Source organism: Saimiri boliviensis, chromosome 4 (assembly GCF_048565385.1).
Source record: "Saimiri boliviensis isolate mSaiBol1 chromosome 4, mSaiBol1.pri, whole genome shotgun sequence".
Taxonomy (NCBI): domain Eukaryota; kingdom Metazoa; phylum Chordata; class Mammalia; order Primates; family Cebidae; genus Saimiri; species Saimiri boliviensis.
This window is the reverse complement of record NC_133452.1, coordinates 25,935,745-25,953,592: the sequence shown is the minus strand read 5'-3', so window position 1 is coordinate 25,953,592 and position 17,848 is coordinate 25,935,745. Positions and strand designations below refer to the sequence as shown.

The 17,848-nt window shown below is 44.0% G+C and overlaps 1 protein-coding gene across 17 annotated transcripts in view; it reads right to left on the bottom strand.

Moving 5' to 3' along the window:
* The window catches only part of PLAGL1 (PLAG1 like zinc finger 1), a 67,651-nt gene that overhangs the window by 2,452 nt on the left and 47,351 nt on the right, over nucleotides 1-17,848 (bottom strand). For 9 of the 17 annotated variants that reach the window (XM_074397346.1, XM_074397341.1, XM_039467333.2 and 6 more), the window contains 2 exons: nucleotides 17,708-17,781; nucleotides 5,245-5,718 (listed from right to left, as the gene is read on the bottom strand). In XM_074397346.1, the coding sequence (XP_074253447.1) occupies nucleotides 5,245-5,396 (152 nt within the window). In that variant the 5' untranslated portion in view covers nucleotides 5,397-5,718; nucleotides 17,708-17,781. Of the gene's footprint in view, nucleotides 1-5,244; nucleotides 5,719-17,707; nucleotides 17,796-17,848 lie in introns of all 17 variants that reach the window. The other 8 variants (XM_074397342.1, XM_074397344.1, XM_074397345.1 and 5 more) reach the window with 3 other exon arrangements.

Genomic DNA, 17,848 nt, shown 5'->3' with positions numbered 1-17,848 from the left:
AGTTTTCTCTGGATCTTGGTATAATTTTCAAAATTCTTTTCTGTATTTTCCAAATATATAAACTTTCATGATTAAAAAAAGCAAGCCATACCAAAGACATAATGCATCTTTTTCACCTATAAAACGTTTTTGGAGACAGGATCTGACTCTTTGGCCCACACTGGAGTGCAGTGGTGCATCATGGCTCACTGCCGCTTCAACCTCCTGAGCTCAAGCAATCTTCCCACCATCACCTCTCAAGTAGCTGGGGCAACAGGCACACACCACCAGGCCTGGCTAATTTTTCTTTTCCATTCCTTAATTTCTTTGTAGAGACAATGTCTCAATATGCCTATGCTGGTCTCAAACTCCTGGGCTCAACTGATCCTCCCGCCTTGGCCTCCCAAAGTGTTGGGACTACAGACACGAGTCACCGTGCCTGGCCAGAATATTATTTAAGAGAACATGTTTTCTTAACGTATACAGATTTCTAAACAAAGTATGCAGATATTTAAAATCTTTTTCAGAAAGGGGTTAAAGAGGTCTTTTATATACTTTGGAAATTCAAGTGACTCAATTTGCCTGCTACCCAGAACCGTGTAATGCCCCAGTTTTAGGTTACTGTTTCTAGTTCTGATGTTTCTGTTGATTGAGACCAAAAGTTCAGGCCATGGACATATAACTCTTAGGAGCCTCTTAAAAAACCCATCCTTAAGAAGTGTCTAATAGGACCCCAAATGTCAGCCCACTGCCTGTTCTCTCAGCCCCAGCCTCTGCCCACCATGAGATCTTACCACTGTCTTGATTTCCTTCATTCAATGCTTGCCTATCAGCTCTCATCCCCAATGTTACTGCCAGTCTCCATTACCTCAGATTTTCCCTCTAAGACACCTTCAACGTACTTCTTGAAGGTCACTGGTAATTTAATTGACAAAATTCAAACAGACATTTTTTTTTTTTTTTTTTTTTTTTTAACTACTAAGCTGCTACTCCTAAGAGTAAGTTTTTCTTCAACAAGGACCTCAAGGACAAGTAGTCTGTCTAGTGAATTTGGAATTTCAAAGTAGCTCTTTTATATTTGTAAAGCAGAAATTAGTCATGGAAAGCCATCACAATTCCATCTCTTTCATAGTTCCACTGACCTGCTAACATCTAAACTCAACGTTGGCTTTTAAAAACTCAGTGGGGGCTGGCCACAGTGGCTCACACCTGTAATCCCAGCACTTTGGGAGGCCGAGGTGGGCAGATCACAAGGTGAGGAGATTGAGACCATCCTGGCTAACACGGTGAAACCCCATCTCTACTAAAAATACAAAAAGTTAGCCGGGCGTGGTAGTACACGCATGTAGTCCCAGCTACTCAGGAGGCTGAGGGAGGAGAATCACTCTGGGAGGTGGAGGTTGTAGGGTTGCAGTAAGCTGAGATCGTGCCACTGCACTCCAGCCTGGGTGACAGAGTGAGACTGTCTCAAAAAAGAAAACAAAAAACAAAATATTCAGTGGTGTAAGGAAACCCCGAGTTTGTCATCCTTAAGCTCTAAAAAGGTTCATTTTAATAACTAAAACACCAAGCACTATATGTTAGTATCTCCTATAAAACAGAATACTTCATTACAACTTGTAGCTTTATATCCTTCAGGGCAGTTACCTCCTTTAGGGATTTTGTCATGAGAGGCTAAAGCTTGTCCCAACTGACAATTTAAGTGCAATCCTACGCTGTGAGCTTTTATGTTAGATACTAAAGAATTTCCAAGAACTCATTCCATAAAAGAGAGAGGATCTCTTTAAGACAGTATGTTTAAGTCAAAAGTATACTTAATTATACCTTTCAGCCAACATCTGCCCTATACTGTTTATTCCTGCTCCTTTTGTGGAGCCAGAATTGGTGAGGTGTCTACAATAGCCGCTGTTGGGTGGAGGCCCCTACTAAGAGGTCTGCTGGAAGCCAGTTCCAAAAATGTAAAGCTGATCTGGATCAAACTGGCATTTTCTTTAAAATAAAGTAAAACCTCATACCTCCCTGCTCTCTTCAAAAAAAAGTCTGCTGTGTGAATCCTTTCCCTTCCCTCCAAGGCACCATGGCTTGTTTGCACATAACATGATAACATGGTGGGTGCCTTAAGGCAGGGACAGGAACCAATACAATGGGCATCTGAGAAACCAGATTGTGCTGATGTCTCCACATTCTAGGTCTATCTAAAGAAATGCACAGTTGGAGAAAGGGTTTTAGAGCATGTTAGAGAGTGAATAGCCATGTTGTTCTAAATAAATAAATGAGGGGGGCTGGTTTACACACTTGGTATTTGAAGCTTTTCTTTGGCCCAGTACTGGTGAATGAGACCCCATAGCTAGGGGTCAGTTTGTGCCTCTCTCTTTCCTTTCATTATAGAGGATTTTCATCTGATTGGATTTCATTGATCACGCAGGGGTAGATCAATGCAGGTTAACGACTCTGCACCTGGTTTATTTCCTACCCACTCTTTCCTGTCCTAGACCCATACTACCTATAAATGGGGCACAGACTGACACCCCAGTAGTACTTCAGCAAGACCACTGCCTTCCAAACTTCACTAGCTCCCCCCGCCCCCCATTTCTGAATTTCTTGACTCTTCCCCTTGCCTGGCATATACTTCTTTCCCTTTTAATTTATCCCTTTCTTACTTATGCAACAATCCTGATCTAGAACATTCTCATCTTATAGCTGAAATTACATCAATGACTTGTTTCTTTCCCTCAAATTTTTTGTCTTACCTCATAACCCATAAAAACAGCTCTAGTATGTCCTAGAGTCCGTACCCAATGCCACTGTCTTTGGGTATCGTCTGGATCACGGTCAGTGACCTCAGAATTCTTTAGGGGTTGATTCTTCACATTAGGAATTCTACCCTTGCCAAATCATCTTTTCTTGCCTGTTGTTGTCTCTATCTAACTGGTTTCATTATTTGCTGTATTGGGACCCACATTCTGTTTTCTGGTTACGCAAGTCAGTTATTTTCTCCTTCAACCTCTGCTTATAAAATAGAGCTTCTGTTGCAACTGATAGCAAACGGGATGGAATCCTGCCTCATTATCATTTTTCTTAAAGCAAATCCAAAAGCATCCTGCCATCTCACACTCTTCCATTCCTTTGTGATATCACTGCTTCAGGCAAGAGAGGCAAGAAATGTTGGGGGCTGGGGAAGGGAAGGTGGTTCTTAAGTACCCTGACTGCTTCCCTTTTTTGCCTCTCTTTATGTCCTGAACTGAACAAGCCATTTTCCTTGCTCAGAACAACTACATTCTAAACATGACTTAAGACTTCTTTTTCAGTGCAGTTTACCATCGTAAATTCTTTCTCAGAACATGCAGGGGACTGACTCTATGCCGTCCTACCCAAATAAACAGGTACTCCTGCGATCCACCCTATACTTTTCATGCGCATGTCCAACATGTGTGTGTGAAAAGTCAACCTTCGGTATACACAGGTTTCACATCCTGCAAATGCTGTACTTTCAATCTGCATTTGGTCGAAAAAAAATTCATATATAAGCAGACCTATGCAGCTCAAACTCATGTTGTTCAAGGGTCAACTGTAATCACAACAGTTCTACTCCACTAATTCTGCTTTTCTAAACATGTATCCTTCTATGTGTTTCGGTCTTTATCCACAGTTTTAGTGTCCTCCCTGTGGCACAGGTGCAGCCAGGGGTGCCCTCATGTTTGGGTAAGGATGCTTACCCCATGCACACACAAGAAGCTTCATGCAAAACACGGAGCCCTGCAACAAAATCATGCATGTGATAGGCACTCAATACTTCTACTTGTGACAGCTGGAGGGGGGCCATGTACAGAGGACACTTGAGAATTTTAAAATATCTAAGCATTTACAGGCTAATTTTTAAAATCAGCTTATTATATTTCATTATGTATCACAGTGGTATTCTTAAGGGCCAGGAGCATAATTTGTATCTTTTCAAGTCTTTCAAGTGCCTTCCTCCAGGGTCACTCCAAGATTTAATAACGTGGTCTGTGGTACTACCACTCAGATGGAAAGTCTCACTTGCTAAAACCTGTCTCTCTCTGGGCATTTGTATGTGGACAAATCTGAAACTTTATTTCATAAAATTAAAGGCAAATGGTGCATTTCCCTTCACCAGTATCAAACACAGCACGTGTTGAGTGGGTGCTCTGTGAGTGTGGCTCTGAGTGAACACAGACACAACACACACCATGCTCATTACCAGTTCCAGAACCCTGCAGCGCAGCCACTGCGTGTATGTGGAGTCTTTCCTGTGATAGTGAAAAGATCCCCTGGGGGCAGAAACTATACCTACTATATTCATTTCCCTCATGGAAGCAGGTACCTAACAGGCATTCAATAAATAATTCAGATTAAATGTAATTTTTTTTTCAAGACTCAAAAGTAGTGGTTTTTGTCCTTTCATGCGCCATGGATGCCTTTAAAACTCTGATGAGATGCACCTGCTCTGCCCTGCATACCCACCTGAACTCCACTTACGAGGGTGGCTTTCCACCCACGCTGAGAAACTGTGTTCCAGAAACTCACACTTGGGTTGTCTCCTCCCAGCTGCACTCTCAGGACCTGGCCCAGACCCTTGCATTTCATCCCTAGACTTGACAGCAGGTTTCACATCAGCCTACGTGCCACTTCCTCAGAGTCCTCTGTCTAGAATACTAAATGAATCATATTGCCTCACTACTTACACACCTGAATGAGACAAACCCTCTCAGACAGAGGTGAGGCCTGCTATACGTGACTTCCTTCCTGCCTGCACTTTGCGCCTCGCCTGCACCTCCTTGGGCAGTACCCTTGGTACATGGGTGCCTTAAGGCCAAGACTTATGGCTTTCCCAGAATCTCCGCTCCACCTCCTCCTCTTTCATTGCGTCACAGGTTAAGATTGCCCCCATCTGAGAAGCCTTCCCAAGTTTCTTCAAGCAGTGAGAACAACTTCTTCCACCTGTATAGCTCTGTCAAAGCACGGAGGTTGCATTTTAGTTGTTTTCCTATTGCTCCAGCAATGGGGAGAGGCCTGGTATATTGTAGGTGCACAAGAAATCTCTGTTGAAAGAATGAACTGACACTGCGCAACAAGACCGTCACATACAACCACAGGAATCACAGGATGCAGCTTTAAAAAATCCCTCAAAGGCTAAAACGCATCCGTATGCCAGGGTCCCTTTCCCCTTGCATCGTGTGGTCTGGGAGCTAGAAAAGCCATTCAAATGTATTTGTAAAAGTGCATACCTTTGCTAAAGCCTCTCACCTCATCAATTTATATCTGGAAACAAAGGCTTTGCCACAATCAGGCTGCAAGCACTTGAACGGCCGCTCCCTGGAGTGGGAATAATTGTGAATCGTGAACTTCTCCAGGGTGAGGAAGGTCTTGCCACATAATTGGCAGGGGAACGTGGCCATGGGCTTTGCTTCTCACAACTTTCTTTTCAGATGTGCTGACCAAACGCTGTGCCATTTAAAGCACAAACAGAAGGATGGTGCTGGCACATCAGCAGAGTCCCTGCCGCTGAACTCCCGACCACGGGAGAGGCAGCATCGTGGACCTGGTTCTACCCAGACATGGGCCTCTCAGCTGTCACTAGCTTTGTTTCCTGCTTTCACACATCCCAGTTTATATGCAGTCTCAAGCTTGGGAAAGAAAGTCTGAGGCACAGGTGCGATTCAGGAGCAGAAAGGTAATGAGCATCACTATAGCTGGGACATGTCGTGGGTCCCCGGATTGCTGTGGAGAGAGAGAGAGAAGAGGAACAGTTTTCTTGCATTAGCCATTTGAAAACAATGCTTTTCCTCCCTGACCACTTCAGAATCAAGTACCCACAATCAACACGTTCCTTTAAATGGTGCTCATGGAACACAATTCTTGCTGCGAGAGGGCTTTCTACATATCAGTCTACACAATCTGCCTTCTCAGAGGGTAAGGAATCATAGCACTGATGGCCAGTGGAGCACACTTTCCCTCTGATAAAGACAGTTCTTTCCACAGATCCTGTATGATCTATTTCAGGTCAGTGTGAAGCTCAGCTGAACAAAGGAGGAAAACAAACAAACAAACAAACAAACTTCCCTCAGTGTGTTCAAGTGTTTTTACTGGTCCCTAAACAAAAATCACCCACGCTTATTCAAACCATGAGTTCTTCCTCTTCACTCATTGTTAGGGTAACATTAGTTGCTTATCACACCTGTTTAAACTTCCAGAAGATAAGAAATAATTTGTATACACCTAAGTTAATTTGTTTGTAAGATTACTCTGCTGAAGGGTTGATGTAAACAGAATGTGGGTAAAGCTAGTCTAGTCTAGTTGCACTGATGTGATGAGGAAGAAAAGCATTCCCAGGGCACAAAGCTGGTAGCTCAGGAACCAGCTCAGGCCACATTCAGATTTGTAGGTACTATCTTCTAGTAAGTTCTACTAATCTCTTCCCCTTTGTTTATGGACCTTTCTTCATTCCCTGGCCCTACCCCGGAGGGCTCATTCAGCTACCCACTGGTAGGCCACTTCCAGGACGTGCACCTACTGCCTCCTCAAACCCAACTTGCCTCAAACCCAAATCATTATCACCCTTCTGACTTAGCCAGAGTCACCAAAACCCAGGTTCTTCTTTTTCTACCAACTGGCCATCGTTGGAGGAACCTGAAGTGTCTGAGGCTGCATCATGAACAATACTCCACTTACAAGTGTGGCTTTCCACCCACGCTGAGAAACTGTGTTCCAAAAACTTATACTTGGAGATGTCTCCTCCTAGCTTCACTCTCAGGACCTGGACCAGCGCCCCACATTTCCTCCCTGGCCTCTGACAGCAGGTTCCAAATCAGCCTACCTGCCACTACCTGCCAGGGTGAAGCCCTGAATCACTACCACCCTGTGCTATTCTAGACAGTCATTCTCAGGTGGGTAAATGCCCAGCTTTCAAGTGCCAATACTTTAAAAAAATTAAGAGTACTGTATGCTTAGGTGAAGTACACTTGAGTGGCTTTTGTCCACAGGCCAGCATTTGCTGAACTCTGCCGTAAGCAGGGCACTCACGGTAAACTGCCCAATCGTGACGAGTCCTTAAAGCCTTCCCTGCCCCTTGCAGTCACTCATTTATTGCCATGTCTCTAGAGCTGCTCTGTACTGTTAAAAGTTAATTTTTACTTACCTTTTTGGTTACTTATCAGAAAGTATGAGTCTAACGAGATGCAACTTTATTGTAATAACAGTTTAAGCCTGTTTAAATATAGCATTACACAGCACATACCCATAACCAAACACACATTCCTTTTCTAACCAGCAAAGGTTACAGGAAACTTGCAGAGTTCCTCATCTTCTGTTGCAGAGGCGTTCAGTGTCTGGACAGAGTTCACAGTACCAAGCAAATACCCCTCACGATCCTGCCCCACCTACTTGGAAACTTGAAAGCTGACTTAGGCACTTTTGGTCAGCACTAATCCAAACCAGGGGACACACAAGTGTCCTCAGCCAGCTCGTTGGCACCAAACCTTCTTTCTGATGGCTTTGAGTCTAGCAGCATGCACAGCCTCCGCAATTAACTGTGCTTTTAACTGATTACCTGTCCTGACTCTGCCCAAACCCCTTTCCCCCAACCCCTGGTTTCCTTCCAGTATTCCAGTTCATGCCTGAGGCCCTAACTTGAGGCAACCTTAACAGCTCCGGTCACAAACAAAATAGCTCCTTCTAGGAATTCTATTCCGCCTGCCGAATTTACTCTGCTAGGTATCACGATCTGTTCTACTTCTCATCCAACCTAAGTCTGGCCATAATACCAGCCCAGCTCTAAAACACACTCATTCACTTGGAACGGCTCTGTGTTCTTTCCACGTCTATTAAAAAAGACTATCACACACACAGTACGAAGTTTGAAAATCCATCCTTTTCTCCTTCCCTTTATAGCTGAACTCAAAACGGCACTCGTCCCACTCGTCCTTTCAGACAAGGAGCTGGTTTGGTGGGGAGGGTTTTGTATTTCACCTACTTAACTCCCTGCATAGACACTTTTTTTTCAGCTTATCTCAGTAAACTGATACTCCCCAGCTCTTGCTTTATGAGATGACCAGTATGTCCAATAGAACTTTCTGCAATGATGGAAGTGTCACATATGTGATGGCTACTGAACACTCAAAGTGTACCTCTGAGAAACTGAAATTTTTACTTTATTTAACTTTAATTTAAATTGCCACATCGAGCCAGTGGCTGCTGTCCTGGATGGAACAGGCAGACTCTGGGTTTCTCCATCAAAAGAGATGAAGGCAGGGTTGTTCTTTGGACACAACTGTGCTACTGATTCAGCCTCAGGTGTTTACCCTGGAGCTGTAACTCCAGTCACTTGTTCTATGAATCCAGTGGAAAGATTCCCCAGTTCAAATTCCAGCTTACCCAGGTTAACTATGTCCTGAGTTTCCATTTCCTCATGTGATAGTTACCTGATGTATGTAAACAGACTGCTGGGACAATCGACTGGGACAAAGTGGATCTGAAAACACACCGAATCTAAACAAACACCCTACAAATAGGCAGCATTCATGAAACACTGGGATGGAAAGTACTATAGAACCATGTGTCAATGTACAGCTTATGTTCTAACCACTGAGCTATGGGTATAATGGGAAAGAGACACATCCTCTCCCTATGGACACTACACCATATCGACGATCGCATTGGAAGGAAGTAACAGTGTGGAAAAGCGTGCAGAAAGGACAGGAGGTGGCAAGTAAAAAGCCTGCCTTTTTTATTTCTCAGCGGATGCAAACCTTGACTAATTGCTTACCAAACATAGTGGGAGTACAAGGAAAGCAAATAAAAAATACTCAATTGAAAAAACTGCCCTTTGGCACTGAATGAAATTTTCCAGATCTCTTTCCAGCCACTTCTTCCCTAGATTCGAAAGCCCAGCAGTCACGGACCTCACCCATACCTACATTTCCCTTGAGCCTTCAAAGACCAAGGGCACAATCAGAGCTTTAGACGGCTCTGGTTTACTTCAAGGTGAAGCACATTTCCTTCAACTTCAGGTTTCCCTTCAAACAACAAAGCCTCTCATTTTTATGCTTATTTCATGATATCTTTTCCTAAGGCTTTATCTTGAGTTCCAGGTCTGTGTGTGGGTTTTTTTGTTTTTGTTTGTTTGTTTGTTTTTTTGAGACAGAGTTTCACTGTTTTTGCCCAGGCTGGAGTGCAATGGTGCAATCTCAGCTCATTGCAACCTCCGCCTCCTGGGTTTAAACAATTCTCCTGCCTCAGCCTCCCGAGTAGCAGGGATTACAAGCACCCACTACCGCATCCAGTTAATTTTCTGTATTTTTAATAGAGACGGGGTTTCACCGTGTTGACCAGGTTCTGGTCTTGAACTCTGGACCTCAAGTGATCTACCTGCCTTGGCCTCCCAAAGTGCTGGGATTACAGGCGTGAGCCACTGTGCCTGGCGCCAGGTCTGTGTGTTTTAATATACTAAGCCTAACACTAAGTGCAAAGATGGTCCTCAGGACAAAGTTTGTTATATGATAGTGAATATTCTTAAATTTCTTCAGAAAGTCCTTAATGAACTCAAATTCATAGTAATCTTTATCACCATAACTATGTATTTCTTCACTATGGGCCTTAGAATACAAATATTTGTTTTCATGATATAATAATAAACTTCTGTAAAAATAAGACCATTTTCCCCAACAGGCAATAAACTCTGTGGCTGAGGATCAGAGCTTAGCTATTGAAAAACAACAACAACAACTGTATGTGTGTATATAACATCTCTCATCACCATGCACTTGATCAGTTCTGGCTGTTTACTGATGGTTCTAATCTTTGGTTGAAACCCAATGCGCTTTCTGGCCAACATCTTTAAAACAACGATGACAACTTTATATTATCTGGCAAACCACCAGTGATCCTAACGGAACCAACAGAGTGATGGTCCTGATGAGAGTCAGTCTGTTCTGTGACTTGACATAGAGATTGCATTTGAGTCTTAAATACAGTGCTGAACTTCAACACCTGTCACCCTGGAGAGATAGTTAAGTCTTACCCCCAAAACATCTCAGGACATAATTTTCAGTCCCCTTGATTCTAAAAATACTGAGTGAGTGATACAGATCTGCGAGGATGCCAAAGAAGGCTTGTGCCATCTGCTTCGTTCTGCTCATGTTGATTATTTTGGGGATGAGAGAGGAGCAGACTGGAAGAACAACATATATATATATATATGGTAACAGCTAGGAAAGACTGTGTTCCCAGGGGACTGGGGCATACGATGGTGGAGGGGGAAGTCAGACACAAGTGTAGTTCCAGGACTTCCCCAATGCTACGTAACAGAATCATCTGATACAGCACAACTGTTTTTACAACATTCTTGAAATAAACCAGGACTTCTGGCTTCAATTTCTATTGTCCCCAGTGACACAACACAGGGACCATTTCTGAGATGGAATTGAATTTCCACTTTTGGTCTTCCAACATGGGTGTTTTTCTCAATATCAGAGACTGAATTCTGTTAACGCAGTGACTAAGCTCTTACTTTCTAAGAAATGAGGCTTAAGAGGAACAAGAAAGGCAAAGTGAAATATTTTCTCTAATATTCAGAGAGAAAATTGAGAAAGCTATCCAGATGACTATACCACAGCTTTGGAACATCAAATCCGCATCTTAGCCAGAACATCTGAAAAGAGACAGGGTGTGTTCTGTTTACAAATAGTGTAATATCTGGTTAAAGATGGCCAATTACACAAAAGCATGTAGCTTCAGTCTCTCCAAAAATTCTACTAAAACAGTAATAGTGGGATTTTTCTAAAACACAGCCTAATATAAAAGGGAGAAAACAACAAATTGTGGAAGCTGAAAACAGGGAAACAAGCAGTGACCAACTTAGCCATCCTAAGAAAGCTAAAGTTTAAGCCAGCAATAAGAGGCAACAAAACAACCTGATACAGCCTGCAGCATCTACCACAGGTCTCTGCGATTTCATATACTAGGATGGAAGAAGGTATGAAAACAGCAGGTGGAAATCTTAGTGAAGCACCGAGCCCTCCTGACCTCTCCTGGTGCCTGCAGTGGAGCACCTGCCCTTCCTTCCCCTGGCACAAGTGCTCACTCTGGGGAGTGTATAACAGTGGGGACTATTCTGACACAGGGTGAATGTCCCCTCTCTCAGGACAGGAGGATGGAGGAGTCTTCCTTGGAAAGCTGACCAGTCCAAGAGAAAAGAGCAAGGCATAAAACTGGAATGGAATAATTATTTCTTTATTTGCAGAGGCATGTCTATATAGAAAATCCCAAGGAATCCACATGGAAGATTAGAAAGCTTGGCAAGGTGTTTGGTTATAAAAATCAAACTACACAATCAGCTGCATTTCTAAGTGTCTGCAAACAGAAACATAGTTTAAAATACCACTATATTCACCACGAAATAAAGACAGATAACTAGTGCCAAACCAAAGGGAAAGAGACTGGACTATAGAATACTAGAATCATGGACAGGATGTATTCAAAGATATGTTTCCTTGGGAATGAATGGACAGAATTCAATTACATTGTTCTGTAATGATGTATGCAGGAAAACAGATAAATAGAAGTGAAAATCATTACTAAAACTCAAGGTGGTAGTTGCCTAGGCAGTGACCACCGCTTGCTTGGGAGATTAAGAAAGGTGTCATAGAGAAGTAAAAGTTGAAGCCAGCCTACAGGGTTATAAGCTTGTAGGGAGGTGGTCTATTTCATGCCAAAGGAATGAATCCAAGGACTTGGGAAATAAGTGGTTCAGTAAGACTGAAATACAGGTGCAGATGTGGGCAAAGGAGGAAACAGGCTGGAGAGATGGAGAACTGTGGAGAGTCCATTCTGCAAGGGGAAGGCGGACTTTTTTGTTCATATATATATATATATATATATATACATTTTTTTTTTGAGATGGGGGTTGGTGTGCAGTGGTGCCATCTTGGCTCACTGCAACCTCTGCCTCCCAGGTTCAAGCAGTTCTGCTGCCTCAGCTTCCCAAGTAGCTGGGACTACAGGTACGTGCCACCACATCCAGCTAATTTTTGTATTTTGAGTAGAGATGGGGTTTCACTATGTTGGCCAGGATGAACTCGATCTCTTGACCACAAGATTTGCCTTCCTTGGCCTCCCAAAGTCCTGGGGAAGCCACTGTGCCTGTCTGAACATTTTTTTTTTTTTTTTTTTTTTTTTTTTTTTTTTAGCAGATTGATCTATTTAGTCAAGTTGAGCCATAAACTCTGAGTTTATGTGGAGGTGAAGTGAGGAGGGCAGGGAGAGAAGAGGTAGAAATAGGTAGAGAATGCCAATAAAATGCTGTGAAGAATGGAAAGAGGCAGTGGGAAAAGCATCAGCCTGTGACTGTGAGCCTCAAAGGGCCACAGAAAACTGACAAAAGCCAAACTACCAAGGGGAAAGGATGACCCAGGCACTGACCACCAGGGAGCTGGGCAACGGGGACCCATTAGAAGCAGTGGGTTTGCCACCAAGAGTTCACTTTTTTTTTTTTTTTTTTTTTTGAGACAGAGTCTTACTCTGTCGCTCAGGCTGAAGTGCAGTGGCGCAATCTTGGCTCACTGCAGCCTCTGCCTCTGGGGTTCAGGTGATTCTCCTGCCTCAGCCTCCTGAGTAGCTGGGACTACAGCCATGTGCCACCACACCTGGCTAATTTTTTTTGTATTTTTAGTAGAGACGGGGTTTCACCAGGTTGGCCAAACTGGTCTTAAACTCCTGACCTCAGGTAATCTGCCCACCTCGGCCTCCCAAAGTGCTGGGATTACAGGCGTGAGCTACCGCGCCCGGCCAGAGTTCGCTTTTTGATGGTAACTCTGGCAGGGATGTATAAGACTTGCTGGAGGGTGGTGGGCTGGGATAATGAGATCATTTAGGCTTCTGCCAGGTCTCAGAAGAGAGAACACAGGCCTGCACATGCAGAGAGGACAGCTTCCAGTGACATTCTGTAAACAGACTAACTGGATTAGGACTGAGGTTATGGGAAGAGGGAACGGTGGTGGCAGAGAGAGGTTTTCTTCCACATCCTAGAAGAAAAACTCAGCAAAAAATAAGAGTTAGGAGTTCATTTTTAGACATGCTGAGCTTATTGGTGCCTAATGGGCACTCGGGCTAGCAAGGAGATGTACGACTTGGAGTGGCTGAGGCTCTCTTCAGGACTAGGGCAGCGGATGCCTTTCTGAATCGAGCTTAGACAAATGACTTTATAAGTTACGCTGAGCTTTCCATGGGTGGCCTCATATCCTGTCAGTGACTCACACGATCAACCTTGATGGCCAGTGCTTTCCTCCCAGAGTGGTCTGGTTAAGCGGGCTGGCCCTAGGGGCAGGGAGGAATTTGTTTTCTTTACAGCAGGCTGCAGCTAGACTGAGACTCCCTTAGGCCATCTACTCTGCACTGTAGCCCAGATAGAAGCAAGCTTGCTGGGGCGTGGAATTCCCCGAGCTCCAAAGACAGAAGACTTCTGCCTCAAATCCCCCTAGCTCCTCTTGGGTAAGATGGTATAGTGACAGGCGTATGGTAATACAAATGAACAAAGTGAGAATTAAGTCTGAGTTCAAACACTCGATGTTGCTAAATAACTTCTAGATGGTGATAATACAAACAAGATCCTAAGAACTAAAAACAAACAGACCCAAAACAAAAATCTTTCGGTCTCCTCATCTACTAGAAGAAGGTAGGCTTTTTACAGCTGGGAGCTTTTCTTTGCTATATTTGGCAGATTGAAGATATCTAGTCTATTTAGGCAAGGCCAGCCCCAACTGCATCTACATGGAGATGGAGTGAGGTGGCAGAAGGAGGTAGGTAGGCAGAGAATGGCAATGGAACGTTCTCAGCTGACACAGGAAGAAGTCCAGAGACGCAATGGAAAAGGCATGAGCCCATGAATGTGAGCCTTGGCGAGCCACAGAAGGCTGAGAGAAGCTGAACTGCCAAGGGGGAAGGGATGGCTGTGATGAGCAGGGAGCCGGGATCTGTCACCACAGAAGTGCTTCCTCTCTCACAGGTCCGGGGCCATTTCCACCACTGGCCTTCCTCAACCACACAGAGCAGAAGCAAGGGGCTGGCACAGCCAGCCCCACGAAAGAGCCAAAGGCTTCTTCCAGATGGGTCATCCAGCATGGTACCCACTGGGGAAAAGGAAGAAAAGAAATATTGTTGCAGACTCCTGGATCTTTGACATGCCTCCTCTCCTCTCCCCACCATATGCATTGTAGTTTTAAATAGAAATACAAAAAAAAAAAAAAAAAAAAAAAAAAAAAAAAAAGATGAATGCCTACCAGTAAGCAAAATAGATGTGTGCATTGAGAAAGGCAAGGGTTAAGTCCAGGCCTGGTTCTCAAGCTGAGATGGAACTGCCTTGTTTGAAGAGGACTATTTATTAACAAAGACTCTCAGTAGCCTGGTGTGGGTGAGGGGTGGAGAGCAAGCCTGAAATCCAGACAAGAGCCTTTGGTATGAGGGGAGATTTTCTAATTATTACAATCAGGAGTGGGGACCATTCCTTTATGACAGATGAAAATATATCCCCCTCCTCCCTCCCTAGAAACCCTTGAGTCTCGCCTCTAGGCCCTTTTAGTGTCTGCTTCTATAGCTGATGGCGGCAATCTCTTTTCCTGGGACTCTAAGTGTAGGACGTGGAGGAACCAGAACTCTAATTAGCAGCAGGGCCTATTATTGTTCCAATAAGGTTACCATTCAAGGGAAAGAAAAGCCTGTTTCCTTCTCAGGAAGCGTGTGAGGATATAGGCTCACATTGAGGAAAGCAATGCTAAAAGCATATTAGTTACATTGACCATGGGATGCCTGGTTTGTGAGTTAAAATCACCTGAATGACCTTGAAGGATCTGACATCTAGAAGGGATGCTCAAGACTTGGGTGGCCTGTTTGATCCTAACATATCACTACATTAACAGAAAAGGGGCTGGAAGTACAGATAACTACATGGTAGCAGGGTATCCTGACTGGAGAATTATAGATGATCTCATTTTGTATTTTCCTTTTTGAATATCTGCACTTTCTAAAGTTTGCTAATGACGACTTAGGCTGAGTCTAGAGTATACAGGTTGACAAAAGGGAGGAGGCATATTGCAGAGGCAGAGGGGAGATCAGAGAAGAGCTCGGAGTCGTGAAGCAGCGTGGGCGTCATGGAACACATAGTGCAGGCTGGCTAGGGTCAGCATTAAAAATGTTGTGTGTATATAACACATATATCATATATTTATAATCGCAGTTAACAATGACTCCAGCCAAATACAGGAGTGCTCATGTAATCATACTTGTCAAATTTGAGTAAGAGCAATAAAGAAATTATTAACCAAACTCTTACTTTCTCCTATTCATAAATATGACACGATTTTACATTTTGAAAACCAGTAACGGGGCTAGTGCGCCTGGTAGGGGACACTGGATTTATTCTATAGGGAACTGGGAGCCAGTGAAAGTGAGGATGTCCCATCTACAGATGAATTATAGAGAGGAAAAAGTTACCTATCACTTATTCCCTCCCCCATGGGTAAGTCAGTTACCTGGAGAGAATAGCAGATTGAAAGGTACTGTTCTGAAATGCTAACTGGTTCTTTCTACACGAGATGAACCCAAGACCAAATCGCATCACCCCAGACACAAATGCGATGGGCGGTTTTAACGCAGCGTGCAGTATTTTTTTTTTTTTTCAGGCTCGATGTGGAAATAACCAGAACTTATAGTAAACTGTGTACGTGCATGGTTATGTGAGAAAAGTGAAGCTGCTGCACGTGTTCCCAAGCTCACTTCGCTTCCTCCAGAAGCATGCCCGCCTGCCTCTCAGGCCACAGGCCGTATCTTATTACACAATTGTTGTGCAAAGCTTGAGAATTTTCTCTTTGCCTTTCCATGTCATGTTCAACAAATTCAAAGGATGCAAAGCAAATTGTTCATCCAGAAATACTTAATTTGAAAAATAAAAATATTTATCACTGGGCCTTTAAGATTATCCTGCTTTTTGATTTTCTTTTTAAACTGATTAACATTTCATCGGGTTTCCCTTTCAAAAGAAAATGGCACTGAAGAGACAAGGCAAGTTTTCCAAGCGACAACACTGGCTTTTCTGAAAGGGGAAAGGAATGTTAAGGAAATGGGGGAGAAAGCTTAAAAAGAGTGGAACACTAGCAAGCAGGGCCTCTTCTCCTTTTCACCTTAAGTCTTTTTTCTTTCCCATTCACAGCTTTGGGTCCTTTGTTTGTTTAACAAACCATTACAATCATAGCCAGTTCAATGGGAGGAATGTGAACTCTCTAAGTAGCTGTCCTTGCAATCCACATGTGTGGTCCATCCCCCAGCCCATCCGCAGGCGGCTTTCAAGTGCTGCTCGGCGCTCCCCATCGCCCTGGAGGCCAGCACCTTGCTCACAATAAGCCTCAATTTCCCACCGCTGCTGCCTGCTCCAGGCTCCTCCCCAGCAGCCGACAGCAATGTCTCAAGTGGCTCTCGCTCCCCTGCTTGCCTTGCAATCATCCTGTCCGCCCGGCTTGGGCTTGCCCCGTTCGGCTCTTGAGACAGACAAGGCCTGCTGTGTTCACCACCCCCCACCTGTTCACAGCCCACTGAATACAGGGCAGACACATTCCAGGATCTTCCTGGCTAGCACTCCGGGTCTTCTAACGTCAAGCACATTGTAAACAGAAGATACAGGAAGGACTACCCTCCCCACCACCCCAGCTCCCAGCCCTAATTAGAACTGCTAGTGCCTCTCCCAGGTCCTAGTGGATACGTTGGCCCCGTTGGGATGAATTTCAATTTCTTGGTCAATAAATCAAAATATTTAGTGACAATATTTTATTTCAGTAGGAGTTGGAATCCTATTTAACAAACTATTTCAGTTGAGCTCATAAAGCTCTCTCACGCTATTCTAGTAATTTCCACCTCACAGCCCTGAGAGATAGTTAGAAAGAAATCATTGTCTCCATTTGACAAATGAGGAAATTGAGGCTCAGAGGATTTAAGTGTACTGCCCGTAAGCATGGACTAATGAGATACTGCAAGTAACACACTGTCCTAAGCAAAACGCCTAGCACAGAGTGCCCCAAAAGCATTAGCTTCCACTAATATCATTATTGGTGATGATAATGATGATGAACAGAGGTTGCTCCCAAGTGTTCTGAACTAAGCCAGATGCTCTTTCAACTTATACTTTGCCATCCCTCCTAGTCACACTGTCTGTGTGAGTAGCGAAGTTCAGTAACAGCTTTTACAACAGTGTTTTCAAATAAAGCCTCAGGAAGTATGGCTGGATTGCCTCTTGGGGCTGGGATGTGATCAGCATCTTTCCCAGGCTTATGTTTCAGTGGACATCTGCCACAAAGAGAAGACAACCTCTTACACATCTTACACACACAAGTTACGAGTGTTGGCAGGGACAACTTACTTGTTTTTGAACCGACGGGGTTGCCTGCAAAAATTCCATAGATCTACATGTATTACTAGGCCGTGGCTGTGGGTCAGCAGAGGACATGCAAAGTGGCTACCCGCGTCATCAAATTCCCCGAAACGCGCAGTGCACTGAGCTTTAAAAGAACCCATCCTCCAGCATTTTGCAGTTTATGGGGGAAATATGTTTGTTTTCCACTAGAACCTTTTTGAAGTACCCTGAACCTCCAGCATGTTCTTGCCCATGATGTGTTTCCAAGCAATTGTTAATAAACGCGCTCGACTAGAAATAATCTTAAAACATGCGCACCTACTGAGTGACAGGAAACAGCAGCAGTGAGGCAGGTACCGAGTCCTCCCGGAAGTTTGTCTGAAGATTCAAACCTGTGAGAAGAGACCTTGCACATCGTCAGTGAATGAAGCTAGGAAAACATTCCCTCATTGTGCTATC